The 25,205-nt window shown below is 42.4% G+C and overlaps 1 protein-coding gene across 4 annotated transcripts in view; it reads left to right on the forward strand.

Annotated features, from left to right (window-relative positions):
* Positions 1-2,511: 2,511 nt before the first annotated feature.
* Positions 2,512-25,205, forward strand: part of rnf220a (ring finger protein 220a) — a 178,354-nt gene continuing 155,660 nt past the window's right edge. For all 4 annotated transcript variants that reach the window (XM_033650010.2, XM_033650015.2, XM_033650012.2 and 1 more), the window contains exon 1: positions 2,512-3,299. In XM_033650010.2, the coding sequence (XP_033505901.1) occupies positions 2,645-3,299 (655 nt within the window). In that variant the 5' untranslated portion in view covers positions 2,512-2,644. The remainder of the gene's footprint in view (positions 3,300-25,205) is intronic.

Consider the following 25,205-nt stretch of genomic DNA (forward strand, 5'->3'; position numbering starts at 1 on the left):
CAGCTGATAGCTATAAAAGATTTTCTCCTTTCATTTCCCAGGGAGTTTCTCCTTTGATGTTGGCTGGTAGTCAACGCAGCTTTGAAGCTCGTCTAGAGCGGGCCGGGCCGCTACTTGATACTGTGTGAGTTTGTGTTTGTTGTGTGTTTATGTATGTGTGCACATACATACGCGTTTGACCTTTTCAAGTCACATTGGTGTTGGATTTTTGTGATGGCAGCGGTGACTTTTATGATAATATAACTAATGTTTTTTTTTTTTTTATCAAATGGCATTTAATTTTATCTGATTTAATAAAATGAGGTAAAATTACTCCTGATAACCTATTTGCATGTAAGCTGATCTGATTTTTTTTTTTTCATCCACAATGCTGCACAAAATCCCACAATCACTTATGTATGACAAGCACATATTCACCTACTCTAAATCTTTAGCATATTGGGCACTTAACATGCTGAAGATGCCAGCCACCTTCAGATTGCCCTTTGGGGATAAAAATCTCTGAAATGTTATTTTGTCGTTTCATCGGCTGCCTCTGCGTTCCTTTGACCGGCCAATCGCACCCTCCAATCTAATCCCTGGGAGGGAGGATTCTAGTCTGTTGCCACGGATGCCGGGGGGTCGTGAGGTCAAGTACGGCTAATTTATTCACTCAGTCAGATTTCCTCTGGCTCGTGGATGGCAGATGGAGAGGTCTGATATGATATCACCCATCTGAATCACCCAAGGGAGAAGAGGCGGGAGAGACGGGGGAGGGAGGGAGAGATGGAGGGATGAGAGGAGAAGAGATTGACAGGAGAGATGTAAAAAGAAAGTGAGGACAGATAGTAAAAATTGGGGAATTAAAAGTGGTTAGATAGAGAGATAGGAAAGAGGGTAGCATAGCCTGCAAGAGTGTGGAGTGTGTTCGCCCCACCGAGTCGGGTGTCAAGCTGAACATTGAGCCACATAGCCTCTTATCAGATGTGTGTGTGGTTGAAATGTGTGTACGTGCATGTGTGTCCTTATCTTAAGACAAGTGGTTCTGGTCCAATAAGATCCTGGAAGATGGTAGGACTAAGCGGCTTAGACTGAGATCTAAGATGGAGGAGGGAGGGAGGAGAGATAGCGCTAGGGAGATGAGAGTAGGAGATGAGGATGGAGAGAAGAGGAAGAGGAGGAGGGGGAGATGGACAGATTAGGAGGATGGAGGACAAGGAGGGGACATTTGGAAAGAGATGAGACGTGGAGGGCTGTAGAGATCGGAATGGAAAGATGTGATGTGGAAACAGTTTGGAGAAGTTTTTTAAAGAGCAGGAGGAAAGGGGGGGGGGGGGAGGGAGAAGTTTGAGGTTTGAAATAGTTCTTGGCTTTTTGTCAAAGGGCAGGGATTTACAGGATTTGATCAACAGTGTCAGCTTGAGGACACTTTTTCCCAAGAGGTTTCTGAATTTGTGGCTTCAACAACAGTGTCCGCTTAAGAACACTCTGTCCCCAAAGGTTTTGACTTCAAGCCTTGGCTTCCAGACGCTTCTTTATTAAAAATTTTCCACTCAGCTTCCAGCCTTTCCACTACATACAGATTGAGGTCAAGACATTGATCTTTGTCTGCTGAAAAAGCAGCACACCTCTCGTCTCTGAAAGTACCTATCATTAAGAAAAGACGACTAGGTCTAAGATAAATGTGAAAAGGTGCACAGAGGGATTAGAATTTTTATTTTGGATGTTAAAAGAGCTGATTTTAAGCACTTTAGTCGGCACGGATAAAATCTTTTCAGGGATGCCTCACAGCATCTGTGAGGGGAAAATCTGTCAAAGCACAGGTGTCATCTAACCACAAGTCGTCTAAAAAAATGATCTGGAGGAAGGTGTAATTATCTTTTCCCATCACATGGGTGCTAGGGTGAAGCTCAGTTGAGAGGTCACTTTGTATAGTATGGTAAACTTGGCAGAACAGGTGAGAGAGCTGTTCTTGTGACTTGCATCACAACAACTTGCTTAGACCGCCAAGATGACCTTTTTCAGGAAAATATTGTAAACTTGTTAAGTTGTTTTCCTGAAACTAATGCTTGTGTTTTGTATCTCCTCAGTTTGGCGACCACATGACGATGAGGAACCAGCTTTGACGATCTGCGGATGTCCACCCCCCCTCCCCGGACCATTCGGCTTCCACAACGCGTCCAGCAAACTCTCCAAGAGGGAGGCTCTTACTTCTTATTACCCAGGAGGACAAATGTTATCTTGACCATTTATTGTATTTATCACCAGGACTGAAGTTGTCCAAACTGTGAAGTCTGTAAAGGACTGAACATACCCAACGGCACTTACCTGGCACGGAATGATCTGGACTGAACTGAGCTCAAGTGAATTTGGCTGGAGACAGATTAAGTCACGTTAGCTCCACTAAGGAGAGATGAATTGAATTCAGGCTAACCTGAACTTACAATTGCTGACACCCTTTAATTTCTTAAAGAATACTCTCCTCCCTTAGAAACCTTTTTAGGAGCCCCTTTCTTCAAAAAGCCAAAACCCTTAAGTGTCCACCCTAGATTCCCTCACTTCCTCTGACCCTCTCCAAGGGTCTTGAACAGGCTCACATTTTATTGAGGAGGAATCATCTCTTCCTCCTCCTAAAATCCTTACGACCTCTTCCTTTTGTCCAGACATGGATCTCCACAGGGCGGCCTTCAAGATGGAGAGCTCCTCCTACCTGCCCAATCCCCTGGCCTCCCCGGCCCTCATGGTCCTGGCCTCCACCGCTGAAGCCTCTCGCGATGCCTCAATTCCCTGCCAGCAGCCACGTCCTTTTGGCGTCCCAGTATCTGTTGAGAAAGACGTACATTTGCCATTCAACAATGGTTCTTACACTTTTGCATCAATGTACCACCGCCAAGGTGCAGTTCCACCAGGATTCCCCAACAGGGATTTCCCTCCGTCCCTCCTTCACCTCCATCATCAGTTTGCCCCACCTAACCTGGACTGCTCGCCAATCAGCATGCTGAATCACAGCGGCGTTGGCGCCTTCAGGCCTTTCGCCTCACCTCCAGAAGATCGGGACGGAGCACCAGGCGGGTATCAGTCTGCTTTCACCCCAGCCAAGCGCCTCAAAGGCTGCCTGGATGCAGATGCTTCACCTCACCTGCGGTACTCTGATGCAGAGGGGAAAGAGTACGACTTTGGCGGTGCCCAGATCCCTCCCGGAGGCTCGCCCAGCAGCGCCTTGAAAGCAGTGGAGGACAGTGGGAAAAAGATCTTCGCTGTGTCAGGCCTCCTGTCTGATCGAGAGACTTCCTCCAGCCCTGAGGACCGCATAGAGCGCTGTGAGTAAATATTCATTATGTTCTACATTGTACTCAGGGAAACTAGAACCACAACGAAGTGTGCATGCAGATGGGTGACAAATAATAGGTAAAAATGGAAACATTACAATACAGGGCACAAAGGGTCATGAAATGATTTCAAGAGAATGACAAAAATGTGAATCATATCCTATGGTCTTTGCACTTGCCATATCTCAACCTAATTAAACAAACACCTTTGGAAGACTTTGGAGCAACATGTTAGACAGTGCTCTCCACTACCTGTTCTTACATACAAATTTGTCACCCCTCTGTATGGAAGTATGCTTTTAAGTTATATGAAGACAAGCTGTTGGAAGACATTTTATAATGTGTTCACATAAGCACACATTTACACAACACTCAAACTACATAGACTTACACATTGTTGTAATTGTTGTCTTTCTAGTGCAAACACAAATCATCCCCAATATGCACTTACAATAATACAAAGTATTAAGTTGTAAGTAAGTAAATTGTACAGTATTACATTGTGGTGAAATAAAGGAACACACCACATCAGTCACCACAACAATTTCTCATTGTGCAATTTCTTTCAGTTTATTACAAGTGGTTGCACAGATGTATGGTCTCCAATATGTATAAGACACACTCCTAAAAGCACAATGTGTGCAGGATTTTCAGTGTCACACTTCCAATACTCATACCACATTTTACCAAAACTGTTAGAACAACCCAATTCACCATATTTGAAGATTATTCTACAGACATTTGTTATAATTAAAACTGAAGAAGACACATGCCAAAACCTATACAGCAAGACACATAAACACACACACAGCCAAATCTAATTCTGACTCTCAAATTAAAACCAAAGTACAACTTGCTGCAATTTGTAAAAGAATGCAAATTTTTACACTCTAGCATCACACACGCCAATAAACAATCCCATCTATGTTCTGTTGTCATCATCTCTCCTGGCTCTCCCTATCCTTGTTTCACAAGCCCACAAGCTCCACTGGTCACATTAGCATTCACCAGTGGAAGGATGCCATTTGGCCCTCACGCACTGGGAATCTGATTAGTGTTTGTGTGTGTGTGCATTTGTGTGTGTGAGTGACTGGTTCAGAGACCGGCCATGCTCTTTGCCATCAGCATTCATCATAGCTCCACGCTGGCAGCCATGTTGCCAAAAGATTTACCCACATACCCAAAACCTTGGCAAGCCATGTGTGTGTGTGTGTGTGTGTGTAATAAATGGGAGGTGGGAAAGGGGTTGTAAGAGCTCCAAGCACAAACACACAGAGACTCTTCCAGACACACAAACAGCTCTCAGCATGAGCACCGACATCTCCTACACATGTCAACAAGCTGCATCGGATCTCAGTGACAAATTAGGAGACAGACACACAGAGATGTGCCTGTAGTGTATAATTTAACTCAAAGAGAAAGTCTTTCTGTTCTTCATCATTCTCTCTCTCTCCTTTCTTAAATTAATTTCATCTCCTTTTTTGTCTTTACTTCTATATTCTTTAATTCATTTCTCCTCCACCTCTGGTGGAAGAAGGAGACCCTGTGTGTGTGTGTGTGTGTGGATGGGTGTGTGTGTGTGTGCGTGTGTGTGTTTGAGGGATGCATCCTTGATGGAACACATGAGAGACAGAGGCGACGACCTGAGACTGATCCGATAAAAAGACCACCGCAGGAGAGACGGAGAGGGTGAGAAAGAGAGGGATAAAGGAAGGAATGGAGAGAAGGAAATTGGGAAAATGACACCCGGTGGCTGGTTGGGGAGGAATGAGAAGGAGGAGGAAGATATCAAAGAGCTCATAAAGTGAGAAAGGGAAAGGAAGAACAACAAACAGAAACGAGAAAGAAAGAAATGACAACTCAGCTATGGAATTGGATCCCATCGTCGTCTCATTAGACTGCTGATAAGACCTTTTTCACGTGCATTTGAAATACACATTTTCTGTTTGTGGCGGATTTGTGCGAAAGCTACTGTGGTACTGGCAAAGTGCCTTGCTCAAGACAAATGTGTTTGTGCCCTGTTATCACTACACATTTGTGAGCACTAAGACTGAGGCCAGAAATAGAAAAAGGAGATGGGTACAGGGCTCCTGTGCCGTCTTTTGGAACGGCTGAATCTGTATCTAATCAGGTTAAATCTTGGCACAAGTAGCCTCCACCTCTACCATAGGCTTCTAATGCAATTGGATGTGCAGAGGCACTGCTTACAGCAAAGAATTATGGGTTCTCCTTCACTGGTTTTGGCTATCCAGTGGAGGCGTAAAAGAACAAACAACACTTTGGTACAATCCCATGAGAACAGCGCTCTCACTGCTTCACACACACATTAGCTAACTAGCAGCCTTCTCGGTTCTTCACACATATACCCCTCAGAAATCTCACAGTGAAAAGAGGTTTATAATGCTTGGTATCATACAGTGTCATACAGAGATGCTGCATGTTATTGGCAGGAGTCTGAAAATGTATGTGATGGCAAACAAATAATTAAAACTACTGCATTGGGTTTCACTGATTTCCAAAACTTCGATTCTCAATATCTTTAGTATATTTTAAGTTTGTTACACTATGTTTTATAGGCTACGTGGTTTAACTCACAAAGACACATCCAGGGCGAGCATGACATTGTAGATTTAAGTCTGGGTTATAGACTTTGAATCCATTTATGGCAGTAAATCAGTATCTTAATTCTGTTATCTCCCTACTAAATTAATAAAATAAAAAGAAATGAGTGATTATGATATGGTGTTTTGTACATGTCACGTTTGCTTATTAGTTGCTATGCATCAACTACAGATACAATGCAACTGTTACTACTCTTCTAAGTCTTCTCCAATCATGTCTGGGGTTTTGACAAAATACGCTTCACTCAAGGTACTTTTTGTAAAGCTTTCAAATGTGGTCTTAGGTCTTCATCAGGAAATGGAGCTTGCCCTTGCTCAATCATTATGGAGATAGTGTAGGTGTCATTGTGTGACTTTTGGAGCACCTTGGAGTGACTAGACCATTAGCCGTAACCACAGACTCTCCAGCCTTTTTTTTTTTGAAATCTGTTTTTTAAACATGTAGTCTCATTGAACAGAATCTCCTATTCAAGACAGACCTGTGTACAAAATTAACATATACATTTTAAACATAGACAGACACACATTATTAACACTAAATAAAAGCACTTATAGCAGTTAAAAAGTGCCTGTCTTTCTCTGTCTCATTTAGCCAGAGAGGAGTTTAATATGTTAGTTGCCAGGGGCGTCATAATGGGAGAAGAAAGTGATTGACTGATTACCCAGGGCCCCAGTGGGAAGGGGGCCTTTGAAAATCCTGGAGTGAAAAGTTTGGTTTTGTTTCCCCTTAAGTTATTAGTGCCATAACTAAAATAAAAGTGGCATAAAAACTGGTTGAAAGATTGAATTTTGTATAAAAAAAGTAGAGGCTCTTTGAGGTCGATCTCATCCCTTAAAGGCACAAAATTGTTCAGTCTGCCCCTGCACTAGGATTTGTCTCTAAACGCAGCTAGAGCCGATTGAGTGACTGCTTATGCTGCTGGAGCACCACCGTACACTCCCATGTCTTTCCCTAAAAAGGGAAAATTCTGAAAAAGTTCCAAAAAATACAAGAAACAAAGAAAGCAAAGGGAAAGGGGAAAAAAAATCAAATGCGTAAGAGAGACATGGATCAAGAGAGGAAGGGCAGGGGGCCCACAGAGACTGTTTATGCATAGGGCCAAGAATTTGTCCCTGGTAGTTGCCGTGGTAGATATTGCAGAAAGTGGAAATTTGCAGTTGAATGTAATCTTGGGTTTTGCAGAATCATCCAATAATGACACTCTTGACTGGCGATATTGTTGTATGCAGATACCCAAAGTTGTATAAATAGTCCAGTCAGAATCCATCAGTATATCAGGGCCTTAAAGGGCTTGATATGATATTAGGGTATTAGTTGTCTGGACAAGGTTCTTAACATGAAAGTGGCTTAGCTGGCGGCTAGTAGCTAATGTTGCTACCTCCATGAACTGTGCTTAACAATGGAACATTGCTGACAGAACTAGCGGTGTCAATCTGGCGGAACTGGAAGAGTGGGCTCTTCACATCCTTGATGCCATCATTCCAATATCAGCGGTAACCAGTGCATGATGAGTTGGCGATGAGTTGGGAGACACACATGTTATAATATGCATTCACGGCCAGACCAGCTTACATCAAACCACAGAGAAGCTCAAAATATAACACACACAGATGTAGCGTGACTTTATTCTTTGCTCAGAACACCTTTACTTCACTATATCTCTACATAGCAAATAGCCGTTTGTTGCGCTATTAATGCTCTAAGTGTTGCATACAGAACCTTTAACACCTGTCCTGAAACTCCACGTCATGCAATGCAGTTGCAGAAAATAGATTTGGCTGACCACATCTTAAATGTGATGCAGATTATAAATACCTCGACTTCTCCACCTTTCTTGCATTCATCCATTAAATCTCGGATCTGTTTTACTTCTATCCGATTACAATCCAATCATCTGTCATGCTAGTTAATCCCAGGTGTGAAGGGGATCCTTTCTTCTTTGTTTCACACTAAAACAAGAATGATATTAACACAACTTGAAAAAAAGAAAAACCCTACAACCCTAACTTCCCTGCATGCAATTCTTTCAAGCCCGCCGCATGCCACTCCAAGCAACAGTGGCCTACTCTGTGCTAAGCCCTCCCAAATCCTCCCACTGCACCAGCAGGCACGTTGGCTGTTAACTAAACCCGCTAACCTGTCAGCCGCTAAACCTGCACATAAAGGCCCCATCATGCCTTAAGAGGACTATGCATGTCATATTATTGTAAAAGCTATTAGCATTTACTGTATTCACATTGTAAGGTTTAAGCACAGACTGAAGGGGTACAAAGGGGAGGAGGGTTTTGTGCTATACAGTAGAAGAGTGAAAGGGAAATTATGGGATGTGTGATTGGAATTAATGGGAATGTTGACAAATGACACAATCCCCCCCTTCGTAGTGCACTTGTTTGTTTGTGAAAGGGATTTGATGTTTTTGCACGACATGTCAATGTGAGGCTTTGTGCGTGTTTGCGCTTCAGCACGTTCCATCGTCTTTGTTTTTCCTCTGCCTCTTACTTATCTTTTGTCCTCTCTTACCATCTCTCCATCAATTTTCCATCCCTCCATCACTTCCTCCCTCCTTTCCCTTGTGTGTGTGTGTGTGTATGTGCATCTCCCCATATGAATGTGTGACAGCTGTAGTCTGTTTGTTTACATTCTCTCTGCTCTGCACATTTACAAGGCTGAGAGATTTACACTGAACCTGACCCTGAATGCCTCACCCAGCTTCCTCATCTTCCCTTCTTCCACTGCTTTTCGCCCTTGTTTTCATTCTTTGATGCACACGTTAAGAAAGACATTAAATATGAGAAAATAAGACTTAGAAAAAAGTCAACAAGAAGACAAATGTACAACTGAAAAAAAGAAACAGAAAACGCTGGCCAGGAAAGAAATTCTTTAAGCTCAGAGAGAGGGGAAGGAACGTATGAGGGAGGACGGGAGGGAGGGGGTGAGATAAAAGAAAGGATAAAAGCAATAAGAAAAAAAAGGTTGTGGGAAGGAAGGAGAGAAGGAAGGAGGGAGGATGGTGAGATGTTTAGCTGAAATGCAGATCCCATCTGCTTGACTGACATAAAAGCAAAGGAATTCTTAAGACAGCTCACCACAGACAGGTAGGTATTACTGAATTTGTTTAGGATCCCACTTATTGTGCTTACTTTAAAATTGTTAGCGTCAATGCACTGACACAATGTGCCTCTTTCGACCTGAGCTGATGACATCTTGTAAAAAAAATAGTCACCATCCAACAAACTAGAAGTCGAAACTTGCCTGGAGACTGCTTTCTATTTACAGTTTTAACATTTAACAGAGTGCATCACACACAGCTGTTAAAACACACAGCGAGAGGCCTCCTCTTCATCTTCCTCTTCGCCTTTATTCTGTTCTTTTTTTGGTGTTGCCTTCTCTCTTTGTTTGTCTTTTTTTCCCTGTTCCTCAAAGCAAATGTCACGTGTGTTGTTTCTTCCTGGGGAAGACGTGGTCCAAATTGTTGCAGCTAAAAAAAAAGTGTAGAAAAATAAACTGGGAGTTCTCACAAGGGGAAGATGGATGATAGTGATACTGATGTTGATGGATGGCAAGCAGATTCTGTTTTGAATTTTGTTTCCATCTTTAGTGCTAAGCAGTCATTACTTTGGGATTTCTGCACCGCACTTCCCACAAACCACCTGTCAATCAAACCGATGTGGGTGGGGTTCTGATGTTTTCAGAAGAGGCAATATTTGACTGTTAATGTCTTTTTTAATGCATTCATTTTCCATCCTCTCCAGTCCTTTCTCTCCCTGTCATGGCATGCAAGGAGTTAAAAAATCAGCCAAGGAGACACAACGCTCATCCTTCTCCTTGTCCTCACAAAAATCTGCCCTCCTCCACCTCTCCCTCCTCCCCTTCCATCTCTGCCTGTCACGGTCTAGTGGCAGGGTTAAGTTAAGTAAGAGTGTTCTAATAATTAGGACTGGGACTCGCCTGCCTGCCCGCCTGTGTGTGTGTGTGTGTGTGTGTGTGTGTGTGTGTCTTCCTGTCAGTGCTTAGCCAGATGTTAAAAGGCTTGTCCCTCTCATGTTGCCTCCCTGTCAGTCTCCACAGAGTGCCACACACACACTCACCCACACACACATCGGGTATACTGTCCTACTTGTGGTGGCTTTGTTTACCCCCAAGTGTGCGCCCTTCTGCCCTTCTGGCAGCTCCCCCAGGGTGAGGAGTGTGTGTCTGTTCCCTGTCAATACCAGCCTTCATGCATCTGATCCATACAGACCACATATACAGGGTCATGATGGCTTTTGGTTTCTATGTATTGTGACTTCATGTTTTCTCTTTTGCTCTTAGAAACGTTTATTTTTTAAAATGAAATAGTCATTGGAAAATTCTCTTTCCATCTTTCTTTCAAGCCAGTCCCCTCCCTTTCTCTCTCACTGGGTGGCAACTGGAAGCAAGCAGCAATTGTGTGTGTATGTGGGTGTGCGCTCCTGCAACTGTGTGTGTGTGTGTGTCACTTGGTGTGAGTTGCAGTCATTGTTGCGACGCTGCGCAGATCAAGGATTAGTCGCTTCCTGTCGAGCCTTTTGTCGGCCCAGCCACTCCATTTGGACACAGATCACTGTGTGTGTGTATGTGTGTGTGTGTGGAGGGGTAGGTTACACAAGTGAGCCGCTGAAGCTGGCGTAAGGCAAATGAAGGAGAGCAAATGAGATGAGAGGATTCCCTCTGTGGCGCCCTGCAAAATATTCTCTAGCCTCAAAAGTCATTTCATTTTTAAAGTGGAACTGAGCAACACCTGCTAATATGGTGTCATAATACTTCACTTGGTCCCGCTGCTGTTTTACTTGATTCAGGAATTTTCTAATAGTGGAAACATGTAAAAATCAGGTAGAGAGCACTCTGAGGACAAGATGTCACTTTGCATTCAGGGAGTTATGGAAAGAGCACGCTTTGTAGTGGAAATGACACAATTCAGACAGTCTCTCTCCCTCTCCCTGTCTCACACACACACGCACACACACACACACACAGACACAGACACACACACTCAAGCCCAGGTCCGTAACATCCCGAGTTCCGGAATTCCACTTTGTTCCCTCGGTGATGTCAGCTTTGGCCAATAAAAACCCTGCGTTAAAACTCCACTGAGCCTCATACAACCACTGCACACCTGGCAACACAACACACATTTAGCTTTTAATATGTGTACACACACACACACACACACACACACACACACACAAGCTCACACAAGGTCATGGCATGCCACAGCCCTGAACTTACATCTTAATATCTTTTACATTTTTTAGAATTTATGCTGGATTTTTTTTTTTTCAGCACAAAAGCTCATTGATTTTTTTGTACAACACATACCAACTGCCATTAAGTTTCTAATAGTGGTGTAAAAAAAATGAGTGGGCTCCAGCATGTTTATCCTCTTCAGTAAAGCTCAAGAGGAAAGCTGTGTTAATCCTCTAAATCATGGTTTAACTTTACTGAAAATCCCAATTAATGTGAAATAATGTGATATACCGTGTTCATGTGTATTCTGCTCTATATAATGCTACATGTTGTACTTACAAGTTTGCAAGTGTTCCTGCAAGTCTGGCAGAAAGCAGAGCTTATTTCTCAAGAGAGCTCAGACACCTCCTAATGCAGATGTGTTAAAAGATTCTCTTCTCCCCAGTCTGCCACTGTCTCACTTTCTCTCCTTATCTCTCCCCCCTCCCTCCTTTTCCTCCATCCTTCTCCTCCCTCCCTCCATTCTGTCCTCACCCCCCCCCCCCCCTCCTCAGTAATCTAATCTGCAGCCAGTTTGTGGATGCAGTCTAGTGTGACAAGCCTCCCCCCCTTGCTTCTCTCACTTTCACACACACGTACACACACACACACACACACACACAAACAGTAGGCCCGTTTCCAAAAAGCCCACTTGCTTGGCAGAGCCCACCCCTCCCTGTCTTGGTCACACCCTCTTTAATATTGAATTATTCATCAAATCTGATTGGTTCCTGCTGATGGCGGCCATGATGCGAACGAACAGTTTGTGTGTGTGTGTGTGTGTGTGTGTGTGTGTGTGTGTGAGAGTGAGAGAGAGAGAGAGAGAGAGAGAGAGAGAGCGAGCGAGAGTGGAGGGGGTGTTGTGGGTTCGAGATCGTTAGCTGTTCTTAACGCACTGTCGCTTCACAAAGCTGGACTGGCCCGGTACTTAGCACACACACCTTTTTTTTTTTTTTTTCCATCATAAGAGCGACTAAACCACTTGCACCTGTAGATTTTTTGGAAGTGAAACACATCTTTAAATATCAAACTATTCTTTCCCTGAGGTTAAAAGTTGCAGTTAGTGATCAGACCTCAGACCGCATCATCACATTTGATTTCCTCCTCCTTGCTACTAAAAGTTGCAGCCATCCCAGAGGAACAAAGCTTAGCATCAGCTGCAAAAAGAGGCCTCTAAAGTCCCTTAGAAAGGTGAAACAAATCAATAATGGGTGTTTTATATGCATGCCAGAGTGTGTGTGAAAGTGTGTGTGCATGCTCATATGATTTGCATTCACCAGAATCTACACTATTCAATATTGGGGGTGCACTCTGGTTGCTGCAAAGGTGTCATTGAAGTCTCTGTATAAACAGGCTGTATTATAACCTTATAATGTGTACCTTTTTATCCACATAGCAAATTCTAGTGAAATGCTAATGCCCACGCTAACGTTATCATGACAGCTATCTGAAGTGCCCCAACCAGAAGATCCTCTGAGAGCGCTGATTTAAACGTGGATGTCTCTTCTGTGAAAAGTTCCCTGTTTGCGAGACGCTACGACTCCAAGCATAATGGTGCATGTCTCTCCTACGGCATGATCAGGTTTATCCGCAATATTCCCCACACCTCTAGTGTGTGTGTTTGGATGTGTGTGAAATTGCATTCACGCGGCAGGCTTTGTTAAAGGCATAAACAGTCGATGATCACGGATTTGCCCGCACTTCAGGAAAAGACGCAGATAAAGAAAGGATGAGTGTGTCGATGTTTGCGCACGTGTGTGTGTGTTCGGTATCTCAAATGCCTCGCGAGGCACTTCACGTTGACCCAGTGGTGCCTCTGCATATCTAAAAGGCATTAGAGGGACGTAGAGTCTGTCTGTCCAAGGTGTTTTTATCCCTTGTGGTTGAGTCTTTAAGCAGAGCTGAGGCACACACACACACACACACACACACACACACACACACACACACTGCGCACAGGATGGAGTTGAGGTAGTGACCTTTTCTTGCAGGTGAATTTTTAAATGAAGAAAGACTAATTTTAATGAAACTGAAGTTACTCAAGAGACACAAGTTGCCTCTTCAGGCTCTCTTCTTCATCCTCTTCCTCTTTATTCACACCCCTATACCCCCCCCCCCCCCCCCTTTTCTTCTCCCCGTCACTGGGTGTGTGTGGAAACCCAGCCCACTGTTCAGCAGATGAATAATTTAGCGGTGTGTGTATCATCTGTTTACCGTGCTAATCCATCTGTCAGCAGGCACCTATCGATTCGCGCCTGCCTGGTAATTGTGCATCCGCGCCACGCGCACACACAAATGCGCACACATAAACACACACACATTACCAGACGTACGCACGCACGCTCGTGCACTTATATGATGTGCAGGTTAGCTCATATTCAGATCCTGTAGTTGTCAGCTGGCCGCCCGGACACTTCATTTTCTCTGAGTGAAACTGATTTTAGGGTCAAGGTCACAAAAAACTCTCACATTGGATGCAACAGCTTCATTTCAGTCCAGGATTTTTTGGATAGACATATGTGTTAGTGTTTTTTTAAACTGTACTATTTTTCTTCAATGTCAGTTAATGTTTGTTGTCCTTCATTCTTTTTATCTGAATGCACCTGCAGGTATATACAGTCCATACAACCAAGTGGGACATAAAAGCCTACTGGAAGTGAAGAAAAAAAGGCTTGATAATATGGCGTCACATAAACATAGAATTTAAGATGTTTCCATTAGTTTTACATATAGAAACGAAAAATGTAAAGAAAATAAAATGACAAAAAGACAACACAAAATAAAAGACAAAAAAGTGACTCAAATGCTTGACAAAAAGAAACCTTCAGCTGTTGTTGAGTGGCGACAGTGGCTGCATCACTTCTGAATACCATCTAAAATCTGCCAGTGAAAGTGGGAAGTGGTCAGGGAAAGAATAACATGTCTCCATGTCTCCTTTACGATTTCACTTCTGAATTTCTTATTTCATTCCTGTCACTGGCTCACTTACTAATTCTATAAGTTTCAGTATTTTCTTAAATCATCTTGCGTTCTATCTCTCCATCTTTTTCTTTTAACTCCCTCTGTCTCCCTTCATTATTTGCTTCTTATATTCAAGCCTTCAGATTGAGAATACTATTATGTAGTAAGAGTTATCAAAGACTTTGCCCCCTCTGGCCTTCTAAACATTTTCTCTTTCTTTATATGCTGGACCATAAAAATCAGTATCTGGGCATTTTATCAGACTGACAAGAGAGTAAATAATTACCTGTATACTTCATAAAATGAGATTCTAAATGAGATGCTAAAACACAATATTAAGGGCAGAGATTGAGTGAAATAGTTTGCATAAATGCAGAGAGACAGTGGGAGAGAGAGACAGAGAGTGCAGTGATATAATGAATCCATGGGTGACCATTGATGGTTTTAATTATCAAATGGCTGGTTTTAAAAGCTCATTGATTGATGTCATTAGCTCCATGAGTGATTACTAATTGCTGCTCTAGTATGTTAACCACACAGGACGCATACACGTGTGTACACACAGACACACACACACACACACACACACACACACACACACACCCACATAAAAAACATTAATCAAATGCAGTTATACTTCTGATTTGATTATCAGTGAAAGGTTGAGGTGTAATTTAGGGACACAGTAAAATAAAATGCAAAAACATAAAGAGGAGAAGAGATGGATGTACACAAGGTTTTTTAAGCATTATCTCTCACCATCACTTTATTCGTATAATCCATGTGATCCATTTCAAACAGCCTCAGGTCCTTTGATCAGCTTAGAAATCACATCCATTAGGTGTCATTTAGAATTATCATGAGTAGGAATAACCCGCATTTAAGACTATCATCTACTTAACCCTGCTGTTTTTTTGTGCTGTCAGACATCTCAGCCCACTTGACACCTGTTTGACAATACAAGCAGTCACAGCAATAATTTACTTTCAAAAATCATCCTGGATTCATGTTTGTTTGATTGTCTGGACCAAAATTACATTTGGTAATTTGTTTGTTTTTGTTAAATCTTTGCTTTTAGAATGAAGACAGTAAAATCACAAACTGTTATACAGTCTGGGAAAATATTAAAGTTTGACTGTTACTTCTGAATATGTTTAAAGATTGTAGATACCTGCTTTTTGAATGTCTGAAATATTAATCACCATTTTAAGCAATTAAATGTGAGATCACTAGTAATATCTCAGGAGTTTCAACCCACTAGACCTAAAAGGACATCTCTGGAAATTAAGGGAAGTGGCTCATGTAGGGAAGCAGAGGGCATTTTGGTCCATTCCTTAGTGCACTTCCACCAACTTTGTTCTTCCTTGGTTTTTGCTTTCTGTAGCCCACCCTGATCTGTGTTGCCTTTTCCTGTTTGTTGAGTCAACCTCTATCTTCTGCTCCTCTGATGTAGTATCCACTTTCAAAAGTTGACATATAGAACTCCCAGCTTAGATTCTAACCATTAAAAATGATCACTTTGTGGCCATAGATCAGTCGCAGACATCACTGCTTTTCAAGGTTTTTGTGCAGGCAGGGTTAAATTGGAGGGAGGTGGGTGAAAACAGTTGCAGTAGTTTGCTTTGATGAGAGGTGAGAGTCATGAGCAGATGAGGACTTGTGCATCAGTTTAGGTTCAGTTCTTTGTGTCTGTTTTTATCCTCATGCATTGTGCTCTTTCTTCTTGTGTCATGTTTGTCTCACCCTGAGTTACGACACTCGCTAAGGCTGTAGGTAGTTTGTGTTCTGCTGTTCAAACCAGGCTTCCACCGCCCTTCTCTCTCTCACTCACACACTCATACAGTTAAGAAGTACACACACTCAGCGGGGTACGCAGCAGGGTTCATTTCGATGTGGAACGTCTAATATCACATCCCCGCGGCAAAATGCTCGGAATTCTGCCCTCCTGGAGAAGCGTCACATCTTTGTGTGTGTGTCTCCTTCCATCTGTTTGAATGTGCATGTGTGTGTCTCTTCATCTATATGTTTTGTGTGTGTCTCCATCTGTATGTGTGTGTGTGTGTGTGTCAGGGGGGTTTAGAAGCAGGCAGGGGCTTAGCAGAGCAAAAGAGAGCAAATCTGTCAGCTCTCCCTGGGCAGACAACCCTTCTGACCCTCATTCAAAGACATATTGATTCTCCTCTACACCCAACAGGGGAGAGTGTGTGTGTGTGTGTGAGTGCTTAACACAGCCCGATCTTTCCTCCTTGCTTCCTTCATAAGCACAGAGCCTTGTTCCTGCAGCCTTGTTAAAAATTATTTGATTGTAAAATCATTTTTTTTAAATACTTAATTTGTGACTCCACATAGACACAAGAATGAAAGATAGAGATTATTTCAACAAGAAAAACCAAAGATCTTAAAACACAGCCTGACCTAGTTTGCTGTTCTTCAGGGCTTTTGTCTGTCTTGCTCTGTTTCCTGTCTGTTACATACTCAGTTTTGGTTCTGGAAGAAGAAGAAAAAAGTCAGTGGGCGAAAAAACACGAACCAAGCCAACCACAGAGACGAGCTTTCAGCTTTTCTCTTATCTTAGCAATAACACCATATTAAACCTTGCTGTTCACTTGTTAGCTCTGCTTTGTTTCTCAGGAAGAAGCCTAATGACCTATGGGATGTCACCAGTCGGGGCTCTGCAGTCTGTTAGGGACCCTGTGTGTACTTACATGTAATTGTCAGAGCAGTGTCGCGCAAAGACTGGGTTAGGAAAGAAAAAGCCAGTGGTTGGAAGATTAAAACCGACCCCCCAAATCACACTGAAGATGGTGTTAACTAAAGCTTACTGCTGTGGCTTGCCAAAGACTGTGAAGTGAGCTGCAGGGTTGGTTCATCATGGTCTCTGTATTGTTAACAACACTATACTACAGAGGAAACAGAAGAAAACACACTTTTCTACACATTTTTTGCCAGACTCTTGTGCTAAAACCGAAAAACTCACTCTGAATTAAACTTTCTGAGTTGCATCCGCATATAATGTAAAAATATATGTAGTTAGCTTCACTACTTATATTGTAGTTCAACAATTGTGGGGAGACCTATTGCTGTTTGGTTGCTCTTAGCCTAGCTTAGCATGATGTAGGCATATGGAAACAGGTGGCTCTGCAGAGTCTAATAAAGCACCTTAACCCTGGCAAAATAATTTGTATCTCGTTTATGTAAAAATTACAGTTTGATGTTTTTTTTTAAGTAGGAGTTACATTAAACCGATATGATTTTCCTTTTGTTTGTTTGTTTTTGACGCTTGGGGGCAGCAAAACTGAAAACACAGCAAAGCTGTAAACACAACACTGACATATTATCACCTTGTAAAGTTATTACGGTAGACATGTTAGCAAACAGCTACACACTCAAAGGAGGTGTAGCAACATTAGCATTTCCTTTGGGTCATGCATCTGTTTACCTTATTTATGTTAGGCCCAATATCCACTCTCCTTTTAGCTCTGTTTTGATCTCCTGAAACAATATTGGGCATGTTAGCGGCTAAAAGGTCCACTCTGCTCCCCAGCTAGTTGCTAAGTTTGTCCCTCTAATGTTTGATGCTAGATAGGTAGTGTACAGTGGCTTTATCATCACTTTCCACTGAGAATAGCAGCTTGCAGTGTTTGAAAGTTATATAGATTAAAGCTATGAGAGTGAACCAAAACAATACATCACAAACCGGAAAACCAAAACAACTAGCTAAATGATGCGAAAAAAAGGTCTGTGGAGCTTAGGGAAACAAAAAAGTTGGGTGATAATTCTTTGCGGGTTCATCACTACAAGCAACATCTGTCATATGACATTGCTCATATAAAAATATCGACCACTGCAGCTTTAAACAATCCAACCATTAAATAACTGTAGAAATAAATGGATTTAACCTGCACTGTAAAAAACAACATTGACTTTGCATCAATGTCAGGAAGGCTCATAGCATGCATGTGTGTGTGTGCTCACTGTTGGGTCACATGTCTTGCGACCTGGCACAGAAACGCAGCGCGGGGTCTCTGGTAATAGCTGGTCGCTTGGGGCAACCGGTCATGGCAGTTTGTGTGTTGGTGTCGGAGGGTAGTATGGGGTGGGAGGTAAAGACTCCTACATGGCGGGGTTGTTGTCTACAGCGTGAAAGGGTCGTGGTATAATGTCGGCAGCCCGCATGCTGACCCTGCTCCTGCCAGCAGACACACACATACACACACACAGTCAGTGGTATAAGCTGAAAAGTGCTGGCTGCGGTAATGAAAGGCAGGTGCACCAGGAGGCCGTCGGAGTAACAGGAAGAGAAAATGAGAGAGGACAAAAAGAACATGTGAAAGTCAAAAAGAATAGCTGATGGACTTCATGTGGATGGTGTTTAATGTGTGTGTGTGAACAGGAGAGAGTGTGTGTTTGGTCAGATTTAAAGCAGGACAGATATAAGACCAGAGGACAGGCAGTGTGTGTGTGTGTGTGTGTGTGTGTGTGTGTGTGTGTGTGTGTGTGTGTGTGTGTGTTCATGTGATCTGTGTAGTTAATGCTTTGTAGCACCTGAGGGCACTTTGACCACCCCTGTCCTGTCGTCACTGCATTCATAATTACCCATCAATACATACACATTGCACACTGTGGTGGCTGATGTGTGATGTCTGGCATCAGGCATCCATCACCTCACAACACACACACACACACACACACACACACACACGCATCAATAAGTGGTCAGAATGCTAATTGTGGCATTTGACCAGAGGGTTGACAAATGAACCAAGGCTGTTTTTAAATATTCAGAATCCTACAGACTGAAAGGTGTATGTCAGCCAAATAATGTTGTTAATTTTTACTACCTAAACAGAGAATCATGATCACTGGAGGCCTCAGTTAAATGGCATACAACTGGCAATGTTGTGCACAATACGTGTGATAATCTGCAATGTAATGTGGCCTATAGAAACCACTACCGGATGGAATCATGAGATGTTGGTCATGTTGATTTGATGAATCAGACTCAGCTATTAAAAGCTAGATGATGGACTGTAATATTAATTTGTTACGTAACATACATAATAATACACTGTATGTGTTTTTAATCAGTCACTAGGAGGATTTTCTTGAGAATTTAGTGGATGGCAGCAAACCAAAATGCACATTTCCTATTTTACGTTGTCTTTTTTCATGTGCGCTTTACTGAATGCCATCACATTATAACTGCAGCATATAGAATAAAAAATACAAGGATACGTCACACTTTCTTCTTTTTCTCTGAGTCAAATGTTGGTAAAACTAGTTCTGCTAAGTCCACACTCTCTTGCAGTTTGTGGCTGACACAATAAAATGAAGAGGCACAGATTTGAATTTGTAGCTGAAGTTGATTCAGATCATAAAAACAAAATATACACACCTTGTCTGTATCTGTATCTGTTCCCCTCTATCTCCTTGTTCCTTTGTCACTGTCTCCTCTGTCTCTCTCTCTCTCTCACACACACACACACACGCACACACACACACACATAAAGACACACACACACACACACGCACACACAGTGCGGGCCACAGATGGCATGGTGGTGTCAGGGTGAGAAGGGTTTGTTAGGATCAAAGAGCTCCAGTGTGTGGCCCCTCCACCCTTCACTTGCTTTCTTCTTTTCTTTCTCTTTCTGTTTGTCATTTTATTCCTCCCCTTCCTCTGCATTCAATCTCGCTTCCTCTCTCTCTCCCCACCCACTCCCCCATCTTCTCCCCCCTTCTCTCTCTCTCACTCCGTCTCTCTTCATTTTTTCCCCTAATCTGTCCATCAGAAGTGTTGATAAATTATTCATGCCTCTGTCTGTCCCCGAAGCCTTGTCACCTCTCCTCTACTCGCCAGCTCCTCTGCTTCCTCTCCTCTGTCGCCTTCGTCCCTTCCTCCCCCTCTTGCCTCCTTCTCTCATCTTCTCTTCCCTCCGCTCCACCTCCTCCTCCATCTTTTCCTCTATAGTCTTGCAGAAAGCTCGACCACACACAATCTACAATCAAAAACCAAAGTGGTGTGAGTTAATAAAAAGATTTGAAATTATTCCAGCAACTTTGAGCTTTAAAGTTGATGTTAATATTCCTTAAGATTCCTCCAAATATTTTTTGGTCTACAAGTTTGATGGGTGAGAAAATGTCTCTTTAAAAATTGAATTTCAGCCCTTTTTTTGGAGGTTAAAATATGTTTCGTCTATGGCAGGATTGTATGAAACTGCTTTTAGTTACATTATCATGGCACTTTCTTTCATTTGTGTAGGAATCTGTAAAGTCGTTATGATGCAGGTTTATATCTAAGTCATCTATTAGAGTTAGGAAGCAAAGGGCAGAGGGACAAATGGATAAAAAAAGAAAGAAAGGCATTGAGAAGCACTAAAGACTTCCTTCAATATCTCCTTCCTTTCTTCCTCTCTTCTCCATCTCCTCCACACCCCCCCTACATTCTATATCCTGCCGGATGGAGTGCAAAATACAAAAGAGTTAAAGAGAAAGAAGCAAAAGAGGTAGAGTGAGGAAAAGAAAGAGAAAGATGCAATTGAAGGAGTAATCTTGTGGCTAATCCAACATTCTCTCCCCAAACAATTAAACACTGGTTTATGTCTGCTTATACTGTAGAGCACTGACTTCCAAACACATGCACGCACACACTCAAACGCAGTTTTCAGAGAGATAAAGTTTGCTGCGGAAAGCTATTAATCATAGGAAATCCAGATGAATACAAAGTTAGGGAGTCTAGTGATTAGTGATAAATTGCCTTGTATTTCCCCATAGGTGGTGTGTGTTTGTGTGTGTGGTGAGGATTGCATCTTAGGTATCAGTATGTGTGAGTGTGTGTGTGTGCTGGCTGATACAAGAGTGTAAAGCACTTGGGCTGAACCCTCGGGATATTAGAATGCGGCTACGTGTGTGTGTGTGTGTGTGTGTGTGTGTGTGTGTGTGTGTGTGTGTCACATATGGTGTCTCTCTCAAAAGATGGGCCTGTCTCAACCACTCTCATCCCCTGTTACCGCGACGATTAATACATTTTAAAAAAATGTCCCCTCCACTTTCCCCCGGTGCCGCTCACACACACACACACACACACACTGCTCACTATTCAGCTGAGGTTACTGCTACATCAGCAGCACACACAGCACTGCCTTTAGAGGCTGATCAATCTGTACTGCTGCTTGCACTGATGAATTACAGAAGTCAAGACAGAAAGAGAGAGGGAGAAATGGAAGGAGGGGAGGGAGGAGGAAGAGGAAGAGGAGTGGGAGGATGAGAAGATGGAGTAAGATGAGAGAAGACAAAGATGTGTGTGAAAGGAAAAGTGGAGGAGTCAGGACAAACATGAGGAGAGCGTGGAAACCCTGAGCAAAAGATGGGATGATGATGGTGATGATTCTTTAAAAGAGAAGGAGCAAGGCGAAAAGAGAACAAGTCATGGACAACACAGCAAGGCTCCCAAAAGCATAGAGGAAGAAGTGAAATAAATAAAAGAAGGAACTGTTCCCTGCATTAAAAATGAGAGGAAACACTTGGAGAAGAAGGTTTAGGAAATTGTGGAGAAAATCAGAGCAGAGGCCCATCACATGGATCTCTCATCTGGTCGCAGTCACTCCAGGTTCAAGGACAGACAGATGGATGATAAACAGGAGCTGAGCGCTTGAAAATCATCCCTAAAAGCAGGGATGCATGGATAATATTGACTTTAGCTGTTACACTGTGACATACTGGAGGACTTTATGACCAAGACACGGCAGGGAGATGTTCAGCTTGAATAGATGTCTTTGTTTGGCAGGGAGGGGAATAGTTTAATGGAATGGAGACTCTCTGACATTGTGTTGTTTTAAAGAGTTGTCATAAGGGTTGGAGATTGATAATGCATGCAGTGTTTTAGGCGATCTTGCCAAGGACTAGGGTCAGTTGAGCAGTATTTTATCACGATATATTGGTCTGATTCTGATTTGGTCATACACCCGCCTCTCTATTTGGTTTTGGTATCTTCACAGGGAACTGCATTAAAGAAGGCCTTTTTTTTTTACTTGACATAGATTGTATGGCAAATTAGAGGCAGAACTAAAATGATTACAAAAAACACAAACACAAGATTGTCAATCTATGAATGGGGTAGCACTTTATATTCCCTAAAGGTCTTGTCAAACCAGCATTTAACAGCAAATCTTTGGCATAAAGTTTTACTTTGACCTGATTTTACACCAATGACCAATCATAATCTGTCTTGAAAGTCCCGACCTTTGAGGAAACGGAGAGCCAGAGGATCCAAAATGGAGGAAGCTATTGCAGCTTATTAGCTTTGTTGTGCCATCAACTTTATTTAAACCCCCACTGTCGGAGTATAAACTGCTCCACAAAAGAGAAATGGTTTTAAGACAGTTACAAGATAGAAGTCAGTAGAAGTACAAATAAGTCTTTTGAACAAACTTATAATGTTAGCGACCAAACAAGCTCGTTATAGATCACAGAGCTTTCTTCCATTCTCAGTAAAACTTTATAGAATGGAATTATGCACAATCATCATATAAAATGAGTAAATGGCCCAGTACAAGGTCAGATAGATACTGTGATTGACTGGTAGCTAATAGCATGTTATCGACTTGCTAACGTGTTAGCAGCTAGCTCTTTAGCTACAGTAGTTGAGTAATTAGCCCTTCAAGTAGTCCCAACAGATGTGCAGATTTATTTCGCTTTGCCCCACAGAAGTTTATATCAATCACGAAATTTGGTTCCGATCCAAATTGAGTAATTTCATGATGAGCTATGGTCCCTGTCGTGTTCTTTCTTTCAATTAATAAATAAATAACAAGATTTATTTTTTGAAGTTTATGGTTCTGACAAATTTGCACCAGATTTATCCCACTGTATTGTGTCAGCTTGACTTTCTTTACATTATTTCTAGAGCATATCAGTTATTCCAATGAATCCCTTTAAAGAGTTATCAATATTCCAATTTCAGAAATGGGAAGGGTTAGGGTTAAACCTAAGTATGCACCGGTGTTATCATCTTTGTCCGCAGCATTCTACTTCACTGATTGTCTGCCTTCCTTGCTTCCTATGCCAGCTTCTATCAAGTATCTCCTTTGTCCACCCATCTTATTTCATTTTCTCACATTTCCCCCTCAATGAAAACATGATTAAACTTAAGAGTAGGTGGATTTACCCTCTGCTATGTCTCACACAATATGTGAAATATATTTTTTTCACCCCTTCCCTCTTTCCTCATCCTTGGCAGTGATAAATCCATAGCTATCTATGACAGCTTTGTTGCTGCTGGGAGGCCCCTCCTGCCTTGTTTGGCCGTGATTCTAGTCGACAGCTTTAGGAGCGTGTCTTTATTTAAGAGCTGCTGTAATTACACAGGCTTTAGCATATGTAGACGGCCAGATATGATTCAAACCACCACGACAGGGAAAGGGGAGAGGGGAGCTCAACGGGTGAATGAGAAGGGAGATAAAACACAATGGCGGGAAGTGCAAGAGAGAGAGAGAAGGAGAGGGCGAGAGAAAGGGAGGAGATGGAGAGAACGAGGGGAGGAATGAGACAGAGAGGGAGAGATATGGTGAGCAGGGCAGACTGATAGAGCAATTGAGAGACGAGGAGAGGGCAGTCAGGAGGGGGGAGAGGAAGAGATATGGTTTGGCAAATAAAAGAGGAGCGCGGCGCTGCTGCAAACTGTTCGCCTTATGATGCCTCATTAGGGCTTAGGGCTGCAGATAGTGCCTGTTAGAGAGATCTATGGCCTCAGCGCTGAGAGAGAGACAGAAGGGGAGAAAGAGAGAGAAGAAGAGCAGAGGAGAGGCAGAGAGATGCACTGAGACATACACAGTAAAAAAGAGAAAATGAAAGCAGAGATTAAAGCTGCTGTGTGCAACGTATCTCTTTAATTCAACATATGATTTTCATATTACGTGACAATTGTATGATTAATACAAACAAATGCTGTAAAGATCAACTTGTGACTTGTGACTGGTTCTTTCTGTTGTATTCAGTTTGGATTTTTTGGTATCCAGTTCTTATCCTTGTGAGGTTTTAACCAATTTTACACATATGTTTAATGTTCCCCCACTGACCCTACTTTCTTAACAAGGGACACTATGATGGATAATGCCAGCTCTAATGTGAGAAAGACTTTTGAATATAGTGAAGAGTCCAGTAAAGTACCTAAAGACCCTGTTTTATATAAATAAAACCCAATTTAAAAAAACTGTGACAAGAGAAAAACTTGTACGGAGTCAAAATGTCATACAATTTTAGGTTTTAATTCTTTATGCCTTGTTTTTTCACGCATGGCTGCCATTTATTAAGCTATTGCAACTGAATGTATTTGCACTCTTTAGTTGCCTCTCTATATAGTTTATATAGTTTGGGATTTGTATGGTATACACATGCACGGGGGAAGTTCCTAATGACTGTTTCCCTGACGTTTTAACAGAAGTTTAAACCTAGACTAGTAGGCCGGTCCAAAAGAAAGAAAACACTCAGAAAACAATCACAATTGAGCACAATTGAATCTCTAAGGTTAATAAACCAGAAAACCAAATATCTGAAACAATATTGTGTATATTGTATTTGAAGTCATTAATCACATTTTTCAGTGACCAAATAAGATTTTAAATGCCGCTGAAATGTCTGGCACTTTGCACCATGCATTATGAACATTGCATATCATCCTACAAAACTCTAAGTATCTAATGTCCAGGCTCATCTCCATTCAGAAACACACATTCATGCGGTAACTCTTTCATGCATGCATGTGCATGCAAATTGACACACACTCACAAACATACGCCCAAGCTTCTCAGGTTCTCCCGTACACCCAAAAATACCTCTCTAGTCCAGCCTAGTGAGAAGACATCCAGCCAGTGTGAGTGTGTGTAGCTTGGACATACTCTCTGTACTGAAAGTCTACGGACAGCTGCATACTTGTGCCTGTCGAGCAAACGTGCACGCAGTTCCATCCGTGAGAGTGCACGTGTGTCATGTCTGTGTGTTTCTGGTGCGGACTAGCGAAGATAGAGACATTTGATCATCTAGTTAATTGCGCACATCCCTAACATACATGCA

The sequence above is a fragment of the Epinephelus lanceolatus genome, chromosome 12, assembly GCF_041903045.1.
Source record: "Epinephelus lanceolatus isolate andai-2023 chromosome 12, ASM4190304v1, whole genome shotgun sequence".
NCBI classification, from domain to species: Eukaryota; Metazoa; Chordata; class Actinopteri; order Perciformes; family Serranidae; genus Epinephelus; species Epinephelus lanceolatus.